This window comes from Gadus morhua, chromosome 4 (genome assembly GCF_902167405.1).
Source record: "Gadus morhua chromosome 4, gadMor3.0, whole genome shotgun sequence".
NCBI lineage: Eukaryota > Metazoa > Chordata > Actinopteri > Gadiformes > Gadidae > Gadus > Gadus morhua.
In genome coordinates this window covers 42,035,101-42,055,795 of record NC_044051.1, presented here as the reverse complement: position 1 = coordinate 42,055,795, position 20,695 = coordinate 42,035,101, and the positions used below count along the sequence as shown (strand labels likewise).

The following is a 20,695-nucleotide window of genomic DNA, read 5'->3' as shown; positions in this document are numbered from 1 at the left end:
GGAATAAACTCAGAGAAAGTTCTTATAACCAAGCCTTCTGTCTGCGATTGGATCCTTTTGTACCGAAAGCCTAACAGTACGACCCGACCAGTATGGATCCAGCAGAAATCGGCCAGTGGAAGACGGTCCTCGAACACCATGGTGTCACTCTGGGGAGACAACAGCAGCAACTGGAGGAGATTGGGAGAACAGTAACGGCCATCTCAAATGGGCTCACTGATCTCGCAGCCCAGGTTCAACAACTCCAAGTCTCAAGGGCCCCTCCAGCGGCAGCTCTCCTGGACCCCGTCGTACCACGGCCCAACCCTTCAGTCTCAGAGCCCCGTCTGCCCCCTCCCGAACACTATTCAGGGGAGCCAGGTACCTGTCGTTCGTTCTTAGCCCAATGCGAACTAATCTTCCAACTACAACCGTCAGCTTTCCCTACCGACCAAGCAAGAGTGGAGTATGTCATTACCCAGTTGTCCGGCCGAGCTAGAGAGTGGGGCACAGCTGTCTGGTCAGCCAGGGAGACCTTCTGCAACCTCTTCTCCACATTCTCTGAAGAGATGAGGAAGGTGTTTGATCGTTCCAAGCACGGCAGAGAGGCGGCACGGGAGATGCTGCATATCCGCCAGGGAAACCGCTCTGTGTCGGACTATGCCATAGATTTCCGGACTCTGGCTTCTTCTAGTGGATGGAATACAGACGCTCAGTTCGACGTGTTTCTCAATGGTCTCTCAGAGACCATAAAGGATGAAGTGATTACCCAGGAACCCCCCACCAGCTTCGATGCTCTGGTTGACCTGGCCATCCGCGACTCCCGACTGCAGCAGCGCCGCAAGTGGAGATCTCCCAGAAGCCTTGGTGGAGCACCAGGTGAAGGAGCAGCTCCTCATCCGGCCTGGCCAGCCCTGCCATTCCCCCTCATCCACACCTCCAGAGCCAATGCAGATTAACCGCTATCACCTCACAGCAACAGAGAAGCAGCAGAGACTCGATGGCAATTTGTGCCTGTATTGTGGTCAGTCTGGCCACTTCTCCGTCTCTTGTCCATCAAAAGGAGGTGCTCATCAGTGAAACGAGGAGTACTGGTGAGCTCTACCCTTTTCAAGTCCTCCTCGATCATGCTTCCAGCTACAATAGAGTGGGCTGGTCAGCAGCAACCACTCACCGTTCTCATTGACTCTGGGGCTGATGAGAATTTCATTGACACTAGACTAGCTTTTCAATTGGGACTGCAGATTCTTCCTTTAGATTCACCCCTAGTGGCCAATGCATTGAACGGTAGGAAGCTTGCTGATATAACCCATGTGTCTGCTCCTGTGTCTCTTCTAGTTTCTGGCAACCATCGTGAACAGATCCAGCTCCACATTATTGAGTCCCCTCAGGCTCCCTTAGTCCTTGGTCGTCCCTGGTTGAGGAAACATAACCCTCACATTGACTGGGTCAGCAACAAGGTTCTGGGCTGGAGCCCTTCCTGTTTTTCACTCTGCCTTTGCCAAGCTCAAGTCCCCGTCCCTGCCGTGGTGGATTCCCCTGGTGAATTCCCTGATTTGTCTGCCATTCCCTCTGTGTACATGGACCTCAAGGCCGTGTTTAGTAAGTCCCGCGCCGTTGCCCTTCCCCCTCATCGCCCCTATGATTGTGGTATCGACCTCCTACCGGGTAAGGCGCCACCCAGGGGCCGACTCTACTCCCTCTCCCGACCTGAATATGGGTCCATGGAGAAGTATATTCAGGAGTCATTGACTAACGGCATAATTCGCCCCTCTTCCTCCCCTGCGGGGGCAGGATTCAATTTCGTTGCTCAGAAGGATGGCTCCCTTCGCCCCTGTATTGATTATCGTGGTCTCAATGACATCACTATCAAGGACCGGTACCCTCTTCCCCTCATGTCGTCCGCATTCGAGCTACTCCATGGGTCAACCATATTCTCCAAACTGGACCTCCGGAGTGCTTACCACCTGGTTCGGATTCGCGAGGGGGATGAATGGAAGACCGCGTTCAATACCCCAACCGGTCATTATGAGTACCTCGTCATGCCATTTGGCCTCACCAATGCCCCGGCTGTTTTCCAGGCACTAGTTAATGACATCCTCAGAGACATGTTAATAAGTTTGTTTTTGTCTATATAGATGACATTTTGATTTTTTCTCGCTCCCCTACTGACCATGTTCGTCATGTCCGCCAGGTTCTCCAGCGCCTCCTGGAGAATCAACTCTATGTTAAGGCAGAGAAATGTGAGTTCCACCGCAGCTCTGTTCCCTTCCTGGGGTTTGTTATCTCTGCCGGGGCCATTGAGATGGATAAACAGAAGGTGAGAGCAGTCGTTGACTGGCCCCAACCGACAACCCGCCGTGAGATGCAACGCTTTCTGGGATTTGCTAATTTCTATCGGCGGTTTATCAGAGACTACAGCGGGTTGGCTGCCCCTCTCACTGCCCTTACCTCAACATCAGTTCAGTTTGTCTGGTCACCTGCTGCGGAGAGAGCTTTTCAAGATCTCAAGAGGCGGTTTACCTCTGCCCCCATCCTGACACAGCCTGACCCCAACCGCCAGTTCATCGTGGAGGTGGACGCGTCAGATGTGGGTGTTGGAGCCATTCTTTCCCAGCGTTCAGCCAAGGATGGGAAGGTACACCCTTACGCCTTTTTCTCCCATCGACTCACTCCTTCGGAGCACAACTATGACGTTGGCAATCGAGAATTGCTGGCTGTTAAGTTGGCTCTAGAGGAGTGGCGCCATTGGCTAGAGGGGTCTAGTGTTCCTTTTTTGGTTTGGACTGATCATAAGAACCTTGAATACATTCGCACAGCAAAACGTCTGAATTCCCGCCAAGCCCGCTGGTGCCTTTTTATTTTCCCGATTCAACTTCACCCTGTCTTTCCGTCCCGGATCAAAAAATGGCAAACCAGATGCCCTCTCCCGCATCATCCCTGCCTCAAGTTGCCCAGAGGAACCGAGGAATATCCTTCCTGGTCACCGTATTGTTGGGGCAGTCCAGTGGGACATAGAGTCTCTGGTGCGCTCCGCCCAACCGGACAATGCTGCTCCCAGTCAGTGCCCTGTCAACCGCCTGTTTGTCCCTGTGCCCCTCCGTTCCCAGGTCTTGCAGTGGGGTCATTCTTCCCGGCTCTCCTGCCATCCTGGAGCTAGGCGCACCCAAGCCATCCGCCGGAGATTTTGGTGGCCTACCATTGGAGGTGATGTTCGTGCCTTTGTCTCAGCCTGTTCTGTCTGTGCACGGAGTAAGAACTCCACGCAACCCTCTTCCGGCCTGTTACAGCCCCTACCCATCCCCAAGAGACCGTGGTCTCACATTGCTCTGGATTTCGTTACTGGCCTCCCACCGTCTGATGGTAACACCACTATTCTCACAGTTGTTGATCGATTTTCCAAATCAGTACATCTTGTTCCATTAACCAAGATCCCCTCTGCCAAGGAGACTGCAAGCTTAGTCATGCTGCATGTGTTCAAGTACCATGGATTGCCTGTGGATGTAGTTTCCGACAGAGGCCCACAGTTCACGTCTCACTTCTGGAAGGCCTTCTGCACTCTCATTGGTGCTTCTGTCAGTTTGTCCTCAGGGTACCATCCTCAAAGCAATGGCCAGATGGAGCGGGCAAACCAACAACTTGAGACGACTTTGCGTTGCATGGCAGCTGAGAGACCGCTCTCCTGGAGCTCCCAGCTACCTTGGGTTGAGTATTCAATTAATGCCCTCCCATCTGCCTCCTCAGGCCTCTCCCTTTTGAATGCTGTCTCGGCTACCAGCCCTATTCCCTGCTCAGGAGGTAGAGGTCAGCGTGCCTTCAGCCCAGGCCTTCGTCCGCCGTTGCCGGCAGACATGGAGAAGCACACGGACAGCTCTGCAGCGTGCCTCGGTCAAGATGAAGAGTCAGGCAGACCGCCGTCGCTCTAAGGCTCCTCCCTATCGTGTGGGACAGCGTGTCTGGCTGTCGACCCGGGACATTCCACTCAGGGTAGAGTCTCGGAAACTCGCACCCCGCTTCATTGGTCCTTACCCCATTGAGAGACTTATTGGCCCCACTGCTGTCCGTCTAAAGCTCCCCCCCAACCTCCGCCGCATCCATCCCACCTTCCATGTTTCCAGGGTTAAGCCCTTTGTCTTGAGCCAGCTCTGCCCCGCCCCCAAGCCCCCTCCTCCACCACGAATCATTGATGGCTCAGAGACCTTCACTGTTCACCAGCTCTTAGATGTTCGTCGCCGGGGCCGCGGCCTCCAGTTCCTAGTGGACTGGGAGGGCTACGGTCCAGAAGAGAGGTGCTGGGTTCCAGGTCGTGACATTCTTGACCGTTCGCTCATGAAGGACTTTCTAGAGAAACATCCAGTTCCCCCAGTTATGACGCCAGGAGGTGCCCGTAGGAGGGGGGGTACTGTAAGGGATCCTGATATTTAAGTTCCTGTTTTTTCAGCAACATGTGTTTTTTATTATTTATTTACATTTTGTAGATCAGTTGGTGGTGTTTTCTGTTTGTTTTGGATTGCAATGTACTTTCGACTCCACCCTGCTACTTCCTGCTTTTCTTTGGTTTGCTGATATCCCCTGAGTTTGTGAACACACCTGTTGCTAATGTGTGTTGATTGGTTTGTGGCTACTTAAGCTCAGTGTGCCCATTCAGTCTCTGTCGGATCGTGCCTGTATGATACCTGTGCCTTGCTGGGAATAAACTCAGAGAAAGTTCTTATAACCAAGCCTTCTGTCTGCGATTGGATCCTTTTGTACCGAAAGCCTAACAGTTTCTTCACATGTTCTAACATTGTGTAGAGCCAGGGAGTGTTTTGTCAGCAGGGAAAGAGCAACAGAAATGCATCAGGCAGGAGCAGCACTTACTGGAAGCTAGAATAACCAGTTTGAAGAAGAGGCTGATAACTGACCTGAGAGTTTCCAGTGTACAGTGTGGACTCCCCAGTCCAGCAGAGAGCAGCTTCACTCCTGAATCCTGCAGACCATTGGTACTCAGGTCCAGCTCTCTCAGACTAGAGGAGTTGGAGCTGAGAACTGAGGCCAGAGCTTCACAGCATTCCTCTGACAGATGACAGCTATTCAGCCTTCAAACAAAATAAACACAACCTGTTAGGAACTGTGGTTAAATTATAGGAGAATTATCAACAGTTTTTTTAAATACATGAAATAATAAATAATATGAATAACCTGGATCTTAAAATATTAAGAAAAAGATTTCACACAGATGTTAAATTATCAAACAACAATTATCATTATACTTCACTGAAGCATACAGTTTTATTAATAGGTTGTTATTAAACTTTATGAAACAACTCTAAACCGCACTTTACTGTCTGACTACATGATAATCAGAATAATAATGTTATACAACATACACATTATACCATCATTAACAAACTAAGAATATAATGTGTACCTAAACTGTCATGCCAACAAAAATATAAATATGTTGAGTTATTCTTATGAAAACAATGTATTTATGACCTAACCTTTCTGGATGTCAATCTGTTAAATGTCTTCTGATATTGACCCTTTTGGTGTTATTGTTTGACCATTGGATAAAACAGACCTGAGAATGTCCAGTGTACAGTGTGGACTCCCAAGTCCAGCAGAGAGCAGCTTCACTCCTGAATCCTGCAGATCATTGGTACTCAGGTCCAGCTCTCTCAGACTAGAGGAGTTGGAGCTGAGAACTGAGGCCAGAGCTTCACAGCATCTCTCTGAAAGATGACAGCCATTGAGCCTTCACACAAAAAAAACATAACCTGTTAGGAACTGTAGTTAAATTATGAGAGAATTATGACCAGTTTTTTTAAATACATGAAATAATAAATAATATGAATAACCTGGATCTTAAATATTAAGAAAAAGATTTCACACAGATGTTGAATTATCAAACAAAAATGATCATTATACTTCACTTAAAAATACAGTTTTATTAATAGGTTGTTATTAAACTTCATGAAACAACTCTAAACCGCACTTTACTGTCTGACTACATGATAATCAGAATAATAATGTTACACAACATACACATTATACCATCATTAACAAACTAAGAATATAATGAATGCCTAAACTGTCATGCCAACAAAAATATAAATATGTTGAGTTATTCTTATGAAAACAATGTATTTATGACCTAACCTTTCTGGATGTCAATCTGTTAAATGTCTTCTGATATTGACCTAGGGCTGGGCGATATGGACCAAAAGTCATATCTCGATATCTTCAAGCAGAATATTGATATAGCTCGCCGCGGGGGGGGGCGGCGAGCTCCGCGCGTAGATTTGATACTACTATTTCTACCGTTCGGAATTGAATACAGTTTGATGGTTGAATAAACCGTGGACTAGACACTGCCTCCGCCTCGTATAAGAGAACATTATAATATATAATATCACGACCAAAAGCTTTGTGCGCCTCCGAAATATTATGAACCCTAACGACTGCGTGGGGGGGGAGTTGCATGCCATGTCCCATGACATGCTATTTTATGTATTCTTTAATATAGGTATAAGTGGGCAACTAACACGGTATTCAAAGACGTTCCCGAAATTCAGCCGAGGTGCAGAGTTACAGCCACTCCGAGCCAGTCGCACATTGAGCTTCCCTCAAATGCGCTGTTTTGGTGTCTTTAGCTATAATGCAAATGAGGAGGAGCGAGGCGGGTCAAGGAGGAGGGTGGGGGTGTGGCCCTGAGCAGCTTGCAGCCACGGTACCATGCGCTCTGTTTACAGTGGATGTATCGCAATGGCGAGGCGCACACAGCCTTTAGCCGTGTTCTGTAAATATTCTAGAACACACGGGAGGCATGTCGCAGTTCATGTACTTCAGCGAGTCAAAGCCAAAGTTCCTTTCCCCCAATTATTTCTCAACCATGGCTCAGATAACCCCCACTACAGTCTTGTTGTGTAAATACAAGAGACGTCAAAGAACCGACAAGAAACACATGTGTTACAGTGTGTGTATTCACACACACATGTGGCGCTCGCACGGTCGTGTCTCATTGGCGGGCCACCGTCTCTGGGCGGGCCAGGCAGAGTAAGGGGAGGAGCTTAGATGCTTTGTGACAGACCTAAAGACATTCCAAATCAGCGCGCTTGAGTCTCCGTTTTTTCAAAGGCGAGCAGAACAGCTAGTGCTCGTTTCACACCAAACGCAAGTTTTAGCCATTGGGGGACCATAGGCAGGCTAGGGGAACTCAAATTTATGTTAGAAAACCTCATAAAGTGAGATTTTCATGTCATGGGACCTTTAATGTGTTATGTTTGGGTCTCGCGGAGTGAGAAAACTTGAAGTTACTGTGGAGTTACCGTTATTACTATACCTACCTACCGTTTCGATTTACAATTACTATTCCTACCGTTCAGAATTGAATACAGTTTGATGGTTGAATAAACCGTGGACTAGACACTGCCTCCGCGCTCCGCCTCGTATTTGAGAACATTATAATATATAATATCACGGCCAAAAGCTGTGTGCACCTCCGGAATATCATGCACAGAATTGCAACCCTTTGGTTGCGACAGTTTTTAAGCACTCTCTACAAATTACGTGATTTTGTAATTCGTCAGGCACCTTATATCCAAACCATTTCCATACTATGGAGCCGTTGGTCTTTCGCTTGCAAACAAGCTCCTCGGAGCTGCATGCGCAGGCGGACTCCATAGCTGTGTTCGAAATCGTTCCCTATCACGGATATAGTGCACTATATAGGGTGCTCACCATTTTGTAGTGGTGTTCGAATTCTCAGTGGTTAATTTCATGCACAATATAGTGCACTTAAAATACCCAATGAATAGTGAACGATTTCGAACACGGCTCATGTTTCGCGATTTCAAAAAGTGACGTGAGTCAGTGGAGGGGGGGGGGGGGGGGGGGGGGGGAAGGCAGAGCACGGCTCACACACTATGTGTGTGAGCCGGAGGCAGAGCGGGAGAGACATAAGCAGAGTTACGAAATAGCGGGAGAGACATAAGCAGAGTTACGAAATAGCAGGCGGCAGGCGCGGTTCGAAACTGGTGTTATTTGGAACAAATGTGCTGTAATTTCAACGTAAATTAAATTATATCGATATTGACAATATGGTCTCGTTTCATATCGCGTTTGAAAAAATATCGATATATTTTAAACATCGATATATCGCCCAGCCCTATATTGACCCTTTTGGTATTATTGTTTGACATTGGATAAAACTGACCTGAGAATGTCCAGTTTACAGTTTGGAATCCCAAGTCCAGCAGAGAGCAGCTTCTTCACTCCTGAATCCTGCAGATCATTGGAACTCAGGCACAGCTCTCTCAGACTAGAGGAGTTGGAGCTGAGAACTGAGGCCAGAGCTTCACAGCATTCCTTTGACAGATGACAGCCATTGAGCCTTCACACAAAATAAACACAACCTGTTAGGAACTGTAGTTAAATTAAAGGAGAATTCTAGACAGTTTTTTAAAATACATAAAATAACCTGGATCTTAAAATATTAAGAAAAAGATTTCACACAGATGTTAAGGCCAGACATGGCAGGTGAATAGGGTAAAATGTTTAAATGCAAGGGATCACCATGAAACGTTACCAGTTCGATTACATACATCATTATAAGAAAAAAAAAGTTTTTGAATTTTGCATATTTAATTATTCTAATTAGGCTGAATCTAATTAAATATGCAGGTTTTTGCATATATTTCCGGTGCATGAATCTTAAACTGTGATAAAGCCAGGACCAAAATTCTTTTTTTATTTTGTTTATATATCAAATGACAAAAAATCCTCACATGGATTTTAGGATATCTGCTTTTATGACCTGGGAAATCAAAATATACTATCCATGGCCTTAAAAACCCTATTTTCGCCATGATTTCCAGGTAAAATGACCCATAAATCTGGCCAGGAACAATTTATAAATAAATCCATGTGTAGATGTCTTCATAACAATGCTATGTGTGAAACTGGGAAGTGTGGTGTACATAGGTTCTACATAGGCTGAGAAATGTGCACCTAAAAATGGAAAAACACTCATTTTGAGAAAACGGCATTTAAAGATTCTTATGGCAAAAGCCAACCAAGCTTGAGAGCATACCACGTGATACATTCGAACCAATCGTCAGGTCGGAAATCGAGTCCAGCCAATCAGATATCAGTTTTATGTTGTGCAGCAGATCGAGTGCTTTCCAATGATACCACAGAACACATATGACAGAGACCGGCTGTAATTTGAAACGGTGCGTAATAAAGCAAACGTTTGGTGAATCTTCTGTAAAATTCAGAGGCGCAAGTTGACAAACTATAATAAAACAAACACCTAAATGTTTCGTTTTGACATTTTTTTTTCTTTTGTGCGAAACATTACATGTTAATGGTGCAAAATAGCCCAAAATATCAAAATTGACCAGTGACTGAAAAATCGATGATTATGCCTGCCGTGTCTCGCCTTAAATTATCAAACAACAATTGTCATTATACTTCACTTAAAAATACAGTTTTATGAATAGGTTGTTATTAAACTTTATGAAACAACTCTAAACTGCACTTTACTGGGCCAGAGCTTCACAGCATCTCTCTGACAGATGACAGCTATTCAGCCTTCAAACAAAATAAACATGTTTAAAATACAAGAATAACAAGAAACTGTGTTTAAAATAATAAATTTACTTTTAACATTATGAAAGAATTGTGTTGAAATATTTTATTAGAGATGTTTTAATGACTTAACAAAAATATTTTAGTCAATACATTAGATCCTTATCTTATTGTATATTGGGTGTAAAATGAATGGTATTTAATAGTTGTTTTGTAGGGTTTTAAAAGCCATTTGTATATTAATAAGACATTTATTGTAGTATATTGTGTATTGTATTGTAATACATGTTATTAGTGCATCTAAGTGTTTTGTATGAGAAGTTTTAATCCAATATTATGTACATTGTGTTGAGAGGAGAAAAATATCAGAGCGAGCAGGAAAAGAGTTTGCGAGCACGAGAGCAAAGACAGCATTTGTGGGTGCAGGGGTGTCAGTTGAGTTCTGCTTCACTTTACGTGCACGCTCAATGAATCGTTTCTGCCTCACAGGCTTTATTGTTGCTCTCGCGATCAGAGAACTGCTGAGCGCAAGTGCAGTTAAAGTGTTTACAATAATGATTTGTGCACACGGATGTGTTTGTTGTTCGCCTGCACAAAGTCATGTTTGCTGGCGCCTTTTGTCAATGATAGGCCGTCATAAACGTTGCAGGCCTGTATGGGCTCAGTGTTGCAACACAATAGACTCTTCACTCTTAACACGTGCAAGAAAAAGTCCCGGTACCATTATAGGGAGTGGAGAAGACTGAGGTTTCCGTCCACAACATCCCAGACACAAACAGAAACACCAATAAAACCGGCCCCACATACACTCTCTCCCGTACTCCTTTAGCAACTGTTACGACCCACCCCGTTGGTGTCCAGGGGGAAGGGGGGGAGCAACAAAGAATATAATACCGGGCGTTTAAAGAACAGACGAGAGTAGCAGGATTTCAACAAACATACCATTTATTGCATAAATGCGTCTTATGTTAACCCAGAAAGAACCACAAACAAACAACACTAACCCTCCACTGAGGGAGCAACAAACACTACTAACCCTCCACTGAGGGAGCAACAAACACTACTAATCCTCCACTGAGGGAGCAATGCCACGACGAAGAGCCCACGTAGCTCCGACTCGCGACCGACAGCGAACCCACTCGGTTCGCCTGTCTGGCCCACTGGCCACGTCTGCTCTCTATGGAAAGCCAAGAAGGCCACAATCCGGACCTAGATTGGCGCGGTAAAAGTGCAAAACCGTACGGAATCCGTACGGAATCCGTACGGTTTCGTACGGTTTGGCAAGAATTCCGTACGGAATCCGTACGGAATCCGTACGGTTTCCGTACGGTTTCCGTACGGTTTTGAATGACTAATAGCCGCGGCTATTAGTCATTCACTCCGGCTATTAGTTATTCGCTCCGGCTATTAGGTATGCAGAACGAGCCCCTCCTCTTCTTTGCTTGACCACTAAGTTTGAAGGCTGTCTAACCAATCAGTGAAGAGAAAGACCAGACTAAAGTAACGCATTGTCGAAACTAGAGCTGCAGTGCCTCCATGTTTCGCCGTAACATAAGGCTGTGTTGTCTTTACTAGTTTCACTACAATGTAATGACCACCACTAGTTAGTGGAAAATATATTTGTGTCTAGTACAGTGATATATTTGTATATGTTAGGCTATATATTGAGATGGCAGTCCCTCATACCCAGATTGTTCGCGATATGCAGTAGCCAGCTCGGCCATAACATTACAATATTTCATGGATGCAAGCAAGCCAAGACAATCGATCTATATCTATAGCCTACATGACAACACGCAGACACACACACACACACACACACACACACACACACACACACACACACACACACACACACACACACTGGTAAAGCAATAGGAGCCTGCATTGGCTAAAGTTGTTGGGATGCACCTTATTTTATAACAGGGAGGGGCAAAGTTGTGCATTACAATGCAAACATGACAATAACTGGCACCGTTCTTGCGCACTCAGAAGAACATGAACTGAATAAATGCCAGGTATATAGCATATCGGAGACGGCTACACAATCAGTGCATTTGCAAATGAGAGCCTGCAGTATGACCGATCTTGTGACATTATTTAACCATCCATCTACAGCTAATACGATCAGACAGATACATCATTGATCACATATAAGCCCACAACAAGCCCAACATCAGCACGGCAGGTGCGCTCTCTCTCGCACATTCACACAATCACTCCAACTTCTCCAACTCCAAGGCAAGGCTGTTTCACTAAGACCACAAACAACCACAACTAACCAGCCTACATATCCACAATAATGCACAACAATCAGTTCTATACATTGCGTCTATCTTCTGTTTGGTGCACATGGCTAATTTGCATAGTTTGCACCGGACTGTCGGCTCCGCTTGTCAAAAAAATAGAACGTATTTGTGAATAAATGCTTTGAATTCTGAATACTGGACTTGGTGAGCTTGAATAGGCTAAATTTAAGTGACCTTTAGTGAGATGGCCTAAAACGGAATACAAATGAATTATTCTAGGACATATAGGCTTTCAGGATCAATTCAGAGGTTCAACTGTTCGGGATTCATTTTGCTTAGCCAGTGAAAGTGACCAGCTGTAGATTCCGCACTGTTAAAAATACTTCACTACAAGTAGGCTATAAGTCCTCCAAATAATTCAGCAGAATTGCATTACTACCACACGCATAGGCAGCGGTAGTCATTATGTGCTAAAATGGTCCCTGCCAGTGTTTTTCTATTCTGATGTTTGTGGATGAATCTTTCAGCTACAGCTTTGTTACATTTCCTTGCGATGGTTTGCTAGTTTAACTATACAGCAATAAATCAAATGATGTAAGATGATGTGTCCGTTGCGTGGCTGTCATGTGAGAGCCGTATACGCATTTTAAAAACACCTGTAATCAGCGTGTGTACCCGTCTCCGATATACCTGGCATTTATTCAGTTCATGTTCTTCTGAGTGCGCAAGAACGGTGCCAATTATTGTCGTGTTTGCATTGTAATGCACAACTTTGCCCCTCCCTGTTATAAAATAAGGTGCATCCCAACAACTTTAGCCAATGCAGGCTCCTATTGCTTTACCAGTGTGCTTAACGTGTGTGTGTGTGTGTGTGTGTGTGTGTGTGTGTGTGTGTGTGTGTGTGTGTGTGTGTGTGTGTGTGTGTGTGTGTGTGTGTGTGTGTGTGTGTGTGTGTGTGTCTGCGTGTTGTCATGTAGGCTATAGATATAGATCGATTGTCTTGGCTTGCTTGCATCCATGAAATATTGTAATGTTATGGCCGAGCTGGCTACTGCATATCGCGAACAATCTGGGGATGAGGGCATCCCCGAATAATGATGGGTATTTCGCACACTGCCATCTCAATATATAGCCTAACATATACAAATATATCACTGTACTAGACACAAATATATTTTCCACTAGCTAGTGGTGGTCATTACATTGTAGTGAAACTAGTAAAGACAACACAGCCTTATGTTACGGCGAAACATGGAGGCACTGCAGCTCTAGTTTCGACAATGCGTTACTTTAGTCTGGTCTTTCTCTTCACTGATTGGTTAGACAGCCTTCAAACTTAGTGGTCAAGCAAAGAAGGGGAGGGGCTCGTTATGCATACCTAATAGCCGGAGCGAATAACTAATAGCCGGAGTGAATGACTAATAGCCGCGGCTATTCGTCATTCAAAACCGTACGGAATCCATACGGATTCCGTACGGATTCCGTACGGATTCCGTACGGAATTCTTGCCAAACCGTACGGTTCCGTGAGTTGGTGACACGCTAAAGTGTTGGTAGCTTAGCCTAGCGGCTAAGCGCTATTGTCGGCGTGATGGCTGGTGTGACAGCGTTTAGTGTGGAGGAGTTTGTGGCGTGTCTGCGTGCCTGCGTCCGTAGGATTCCGTACGGAATTCTTGCCAAACCGTACGGAAACCATACGGAATCCGTACGGAAACCGTACGGATTCCGTACGGTTTTGCACTTTTACCGCGCCAATCTAGGTCCGGATTGTGGCCTTCTTGGCTTTCCATAGCTCTCATCCCTGCAGCTTAATACCAATCCACGTGATTGCTGAGGGGCTGCAGGTGTGTCTGATCAGTCCAACGGGGAGGGTGATACCTGGAACAGCACACAGAACAGCAGAGGAAAAACACACACGTAACACCCCCTCCCATTAGTGCAAACTAAGTTTGCTACATTAGAGCAGTCTCACGGTGAGTGGAGGACTCGTGCCTTCAAATCGTATTCAACATTTGGTTGTAAAAAAAACGGATGTTTTGCAGGTGCACACACACGCAGGTACGCACACGTAGGTACGCACACGCAGTTACGCACACACACGCAGGCACGCAGACGCAGGCGCACACACAAAAAAAAACGCAGGTACACACACGCAGGTACACACACGCAGGTACGCACATGCAGGTACGCACACACACGCAGGCACGCAGACGCAGGCACGCAGACACGCCACAAACTCCTCCACACTAAACGCTGTCACACCAGCCATCACGCCGACAATAGCGCTTAGCCGCTAGGCTAAGCTACCAACACTTTAGCGTGTCACCAACTCACTCCGGGGCAGACGTAATAACTATTAACGCCGGATGCTGCACACACAAACAAACCCAACCTTACAATAAACAAACATCCCCCAGAACCTACCTAACGAGAACTAACCTGTCTATCTTCTGGAGCGTGCCGGGCTCGAGGCGACTTGAAAGGCAAAACTTCAGCGACCGGAGTCCTGAAACGCCTACCTCCGTCGGGGAACTCTATCCCCGCCCAGGATTTACTCCGAAAATAATAAAGGAAAACAAAAAACAAGTGTCCGAAGGAGGAGCCGCTGTGCGACCCAGCTGGACACTTCTGTCTAACTGAGGGAGTTGTTAGTAACCTGTGAAGGCGGGAGCGTGCACACCCGGACGCCAATACCCACTGTGAACCACTGGAAGTGACTTTTCACTTAGAAAACAAACTCAAAACAACTAGAAACATCTCAGATAATTTCTTTAAACGATCCCGGACGAGCCCCCAATTGTTACGACCCACCCCGTTGGTGTCCAGGGGGAAGGGGGGGGGGCAACAAAGAATATAATACCGGGCGTTTAAAGAACAGACGAGAGTAGCAGGATTTCAACAAACATACCATTTATTGCATAAATGCGTCTTATGTTAACCCAGAAAGAACCACAAACAAACAACACTAACCCTCCACTGAGGGAGCAACAAACACTACTAACCCCCCACTGAGGGAGCAACAAACACTACTAATCCTCCACTGAGGGAGCAATGCCACGACGAAGAGCCCACGTAGCTCCGACTCGCGACCGACAGCGAACCCACTCGGTTCGCCTGTCTGGCCCACTGGACACGTCTGCTCTCATCCCTGCAGCTTAATACCAATCCACGTGATTGCTGAGGGGCTGCAGGTGTGTCTGATCAGTCCAACGGGGAGGGTGATACCTGGAACAGCACACAGAACAGCAGAGGAAAAACACACACACGTAACAGCAACTAAGAAGTAAATGTCTAAACATCATTCAGCTGGGCGATCTCTAGAGAGCATAAAGTACTCTCCTCCTTTGTCTCTTCCCTCTCTCTCCTTTTTCCCGCTCACTCGTGACCTCTCACCCTTCCCCAGATGACCCCGAAGTCTCGATATCAACCAATCCTATTGGTTGAACCCAAATATCATCAATAAAACCAAATGTACTGAGCAAGGTAAAAAAAAAAAAGAATAGTGAGTTGACATATTAATAATGAAAAGATAATTATTGATGTATCCTCCATATCAACAATAACTTATTGTATACATAAAGAGCTTTTATAAGTTAGTCTCTTCACACTGGTTACACAATATCAAAAATTTATTTCTGAAACCTGTTCATGTGTGTGAATATATGTTTTTTACGTTTAATAATGAATACTGGACATATTAAGCTTTTAGAAAATACATTTTGTTTGACAATTGCAGGTTTTCATTTTTATGAAAATGTTGCTGTTGTGGCTTTCAGGAGGTCTTAGGCATCCAACTAGGGGTCTCTGACCCTCCCAAGACCCCTATATTTCACCCTGCCTTCAACCATCAGTCCTGTAAACAGGGGAAACTACCGTTATATTTTGGATTTATAATTAAAGATTTGCAAGCATATGGATGGATTAGAATATCCACCTCAACAACAAGGGGTAGCCGTTATATGATATGAAAGTCATGAATGTGGTCATCACAGGTACTGAGATATAAGCCATCATGGACCTCCACAGCTCCAGGACCATTAACCGAGCTGTGAAGACTGTGGCTGAGCCTTCCCATCCTGCCAATAGTCTGTTTAATCATCTCCCCTCTGGAAAGCGGTACAAGGCTATTATGTCCAAAACATCACGTCACCTCCACAGTTTTCCCCCCCAAGCAATAGCCCTCCTAAATAACTCTTAAACTTGGACACCATTGCACTTTTATTTAACACTGCACTAATTCCATTCCTATTAATGTATTGCTCATAATGGTACTGTTTGTCCTTGTATTGTGTTTTTGTCTTTCTGTTTTACTGTGTGTTGCCTGCATGGAGAATACCAATTCAAATTCCTAGTATCTTGAATACATGGCGAAATAAAGTTGAATTGAATTGAAGCTGAGTTATATAACTCTGACTTTGAACATTTATTTGTAACGATTTGCACATTGAGTAAAACTGACCTGAGAGTTTCCAGTGTACAGTGTGGACTCCCCAGTCCAGCAGAGAGCAGCTTCACTCCTGAATCCTGCAGATCATTGGTACTCAGGTCCAGCTCTCTCAGGCTAGAGCTGGAGCTGAGAACTGAGGCCAGAGCTTCACAGCATCTCTCTGACAGACAACAGACACTGAGCCTATACACACAATAAATAGAACATGTCAGGAACTGCAATCAAAACAACAGAAAGCCATAAGTTATTCCATAATGCAGAATGTTATTAATTTACCAAAAAATACTAAATAATTAGATGCATACATTTTCATGATATACTCAATGTAAAGTGTAAAATAGTTATTTACTTGGGATTGAAATTTTTTGTTTTTGAATGGATACTTCTTCGAAATTCTATTGTTCTGAATATTCTCTTATGTGTATTGTAAAATATTATACGTTAATAGGACAACAGAGATGTTTTGTATGATATTATAACTATTATGTTAATTATGTTATGAGTAGAATAGTAATACATGTTGTTATAAACCTACAGGGATTTTTGCTTATTATTTTAACCTTATATTCCAGTTATATTTATATTGTGTAGTGTGTATTGCAATAAATGTTATTAGTGAACCTACAGAGATGTTTTAGAGGCTTTGACCACTGGCAGCAGCCTCAGAAGACCCTCCTCTGAAGCAGAGTATTTCTTCAGGTCAAACACGTCCAGCTCCTCTTCTGATGTCAGTAGAATGAAGGCCAGAGCTGACAGTTGAGCAGGAGAGAGAGATTTTCCGGAGAGACCTGATGTCAGGTACCATTCGATCTCCTTCACTAGAGAACGGTCGTTCAGCTCATTCAGACAGTGGAACAGGTTGATGCTTCTCTCTGGAGAGAGATCGTCATCTATCTTCTCCTTGATGTAAGACACTGTTTTTGTATTGGTCAGTGAGCTAGTTCCTGTCTGACCCAGCAGACCTCGTAGGACAATCTGATTGGTCTCCAGAGAGAGGCCCAGGAGGAAGCGGAGGAACAAGTCCAGTTGTCCGTTCTCACTCTGTAAGGCCTTGTCCACAGCCCTCTGGTAGAGGAGGAGGAGTTTATCTTCCCCAGAGGTGGGTGGTTCTTCTGAGAGAAGATTGACACCATCGTTGATGAAGGACAGAAAGACATAAAGAGCAGCCAGAAACTCCTGGAGGCTCAGATGGACAAAGCAGAACACCCTGGCCTGGTACATCCCACACTCCTCTTTAAAGATCTGGGTGAACACTCCTGAGTACACTGAGGCTGCTTTGATGTCAATGCCACAGTCTGCCAGATCTGCCTCGTAGAAGATCAGGTTGCCTTTCTCCAGCTGGTTAAAAGCCAGTTTTCCCAAAGAAACGATGATCTCTCTGCTCTCTGAACTCCAGTGTGGATCTGTTTCAGCTCTCCCATGGTACTTCCTCTCCCCCTGTATGGACTGAACCCTCAGGAAGTGGATGTACATCTGAGTCACGGTCTTGGGCATCTCTTCTATCTGGGATTTTTTTAAGATGTCCTCCAGAACTGTAGCAGTGATCCAACAGAAGACTGGGATGTAACACATGATGTGGAGGCTTCGTGATTTCTTGACGTGGGAGATGATTGTGTTGGCCAGCGTCTCGTCTCTGAATCTCTTCCTGAAGTACTGCTCCTTCTGTGGGTCGGTGAACCCCCTCACCTCTGTCACCATGTCAACACACTCAGCAGGGATCTGATTGGCTGCCGCAGGGCGTGTGGTTATCCAGATGCGAGCGGAGGGAAGCAGGTCGCCCCTGATGAGGTTTGTCAGCAGCACGTCCACCGAGGACGGCTCTTTGACATCAGTCCAGGTCTGGTTGTTCTGGAAGTCCAGAGGAAGTCGACACTCATCCAGACCATCCAAGATGAAGACAACTTTGAACCGTTCATATCTGCAGATTCCTGCTTCTTTGGTCTCAATAAAGAAGTGATGAAGAAGTTCAACAAAGCTAAACTCTTTCTCTTTCAGTAAATTCAGCTCTCTGAAAGTTAAGAGAAATGTGAAGTGTATGTCGTGGTTGGCTTTGCCTTCAGCCCAGTCCAGAGTGAACTTTTGTGTTATGATGGTTTTACCAATGCCGGCCACTCCAGTTGTCACTATTGTTCTGATTGGTTGATCTCGTCCAGGTAAGGGTTTAAAGATGTCTTCACATTTGATTGGTGTTTCTTCCTTGGCTGGTTTCCTGGAAGCTGTTTCAATCAGTCTGACCTCATGTTCTTTGTTGACATCTCCACTGCCTCTCTCTGTGACGAAGAGCTCCGTGAAGAAGTCATTCAGACCTGTTTGATTTCCTGCTTTTGGGATTCCCTCAGACACACACTTGAACTTCTTCTTCAAATGAGACTTGATTTTATGTTGGCACTCAACAGCAGCAGATCCTACATGAGAATGAACAGAAGACATCAGATAGTGGAAGGTGACATCACTTGAAGCATGTTTATATTTCCTGTAAAATGATCAGCTTCATAGTATTTACTGACTTCATTACTTGTGGTTCGAGAAGCTGGTCGTAACAAGGAATGGATACATATTTTTTTCTTTTTTGTTTATTATTTACACAGAAAAATCATTGGTCTAATGATAATAACAATGATAGTGAATCAGTGGTAATTAACTTCATATTCTGATATAACGAGATAGTGATGCATCTCTTCCAATTATTCCACTTATAATTATTCTGCTGTTGATTTGCCATTTATTGTTTAACATTCTTTATCCTGATGGATGCACCATAACCTTTCATATCTGGATCAAACCATTTAACTTCATACCCAACAATAACCCCACATATCTGGACCAAACCATTAACCTGATCGAACCACAATAACCTTATATATATCTGGATCAAACCATTTAACCTGGAACCCCCACAATAATCCTACATAATGATCAAACCATTTAACCTGATACCCCCACAATAACCCTACATATCTGGATCAAACCATTTAACCTGATTGACCGACAATAACCGTTCCTATCTGAACGCCCAAGAAGAAAGATCGCTCCACATTGATGAATTTATATAATTATAAATCACTTAACACTAAATTAGATTATGTTATTTAGTCTGAACAGAACAAATAAGAGTCTCATACTACTCTAAAATATACATTTTCATTCTGTTTTCCAGATGAGAGTCTTCTGCGCTTCAAAATAACTGTCTCCTCTGTCTTCAAAATAAGAGTCTCTTACCGCCCCACAGTGTGTCGGCCAGTTCCTCCTGGTTCATCTCAATAAGGCAGAGCTTTGTGATGTCCACCACTCCCTCTATCGCACACCTCCTCTGCTCCTCGTTCTTAGCATCCAACTCCTCCTCCTCCCTCTGACCCTCTGAGCATTGTGGGTAATCTGAGAAGAGATCCCTCCAGAGCTTCTTCATCTCCTTGTCTAGGAAAGCGTGTGCGTTTTCCTCAGCCCTCTGGAACAGACCAAACATCAAGGAGGACTTTACTCTGAACTCACTGACGACATCAGAAGCATCTGTCCTGGATTCACATCCCGCTGGTCTAAAGAGGGAAGGCTGGAGACTATGAGCTCCACAAGAGATGCCTTCTAATGATCATGTAGAGCTGAAGGTCGGCATTTACACACCTTGATCAGCTCTGTTTGATGCTGCTGTTCAGACTGAGCACTGGTAGCCTTTGACCTCTCCTGGTGTCTGTAGAGAACACACACACACACGCACAGGATCTATTATATTTATAAATATATAGATATCGTTTTTATCTTCTGTTAACACACTTTATATCACTGCATTTCGTAGAGTGTATGACTCCTTGTGTCAGGGCTCCCTCTAGAGGTGGAGTAGGAGATGACATTGTGTGCTACCTGAGACCAAAGGTGGAACAGCTACAAGCCAGGCAGTTATTGAGTGAAGTTTGAGAAATCAGTGTGAAGAACAGTTCATCAACTGAATCCTGAATCTACATTTGGTCTTTGCTTATTATCACTCACACACACACACACACACACACACACACACACACACACACACACACACACACACACACACACACACACACACACACACACACACACAATCACACACAATCACAATCAATTGCATTTTCCCCGACTTGTAATCATAAGTATCGATTTAGTCTGATAACAACGACACGGTCTGTTTTCATTGTCTGTTTGAAACTCTTACCTCTCCTCTCTGGAGGGGCGTCCATCTTTCAGGTCAGGAGGTTGAGAGTGGCCACTCTTCATGGAGACACAGCTGGGTCCAGGGGAGTCTGCTCTCTCCTGCCTCCATCTGAAAAAAAAAAAAAGTCACCTTAATTACAATACGACTGTTCAACCTGAGGTCGCATTGAGAGAGATCCCTCTTGCATCTGATTTAGGACCGCATATGAAAGTGGCCCAAAGCAGATCAGATCATTGAACGGACCGGATTGCATGTGATTTGTGCTTTTCCC

General features: G+C 45.0%; 2 protein-coding genes across 2 annotated transcripts in view; both read right to left on the bottom strand.

Annotated features, from left to right (window-relative positions):
• LOC115542970 (NLR family CARD domain-containing protein 3-like) overlaps nt 1-18,718 on the bottom strand; it is a 29,253-nt gene extending 10,535 nt beyond the window's left edge. The window contains exons 1-2 of the mRNA XM_030355492.1: nt 16,873-18,718; nt 5,543-5,716 (exon numbers count right to left, since the gene is read on the bottom strand). Of these exons, the coding sequence (XP_030211352.1) occupies nt 5,543-5,716; nt 16,873-18,677 (1,979 nt within the window). The 5' untranslated portion in view covers nt 18,678-18,718. The remainder of the gene's footprint in view (nt 1-5,542; nt 5,717-16,872) is intronic.
• LOC115541785 (NACHT, LRR and PYD domains-containing protein 3-like) overlaps nt 1-20,695 on the bottom strand; it is a 216,202-nt gene that overhangs the window by 48,777 nt on the left and 146,730 nt on the right. The window lies entirely within an intron of this gene.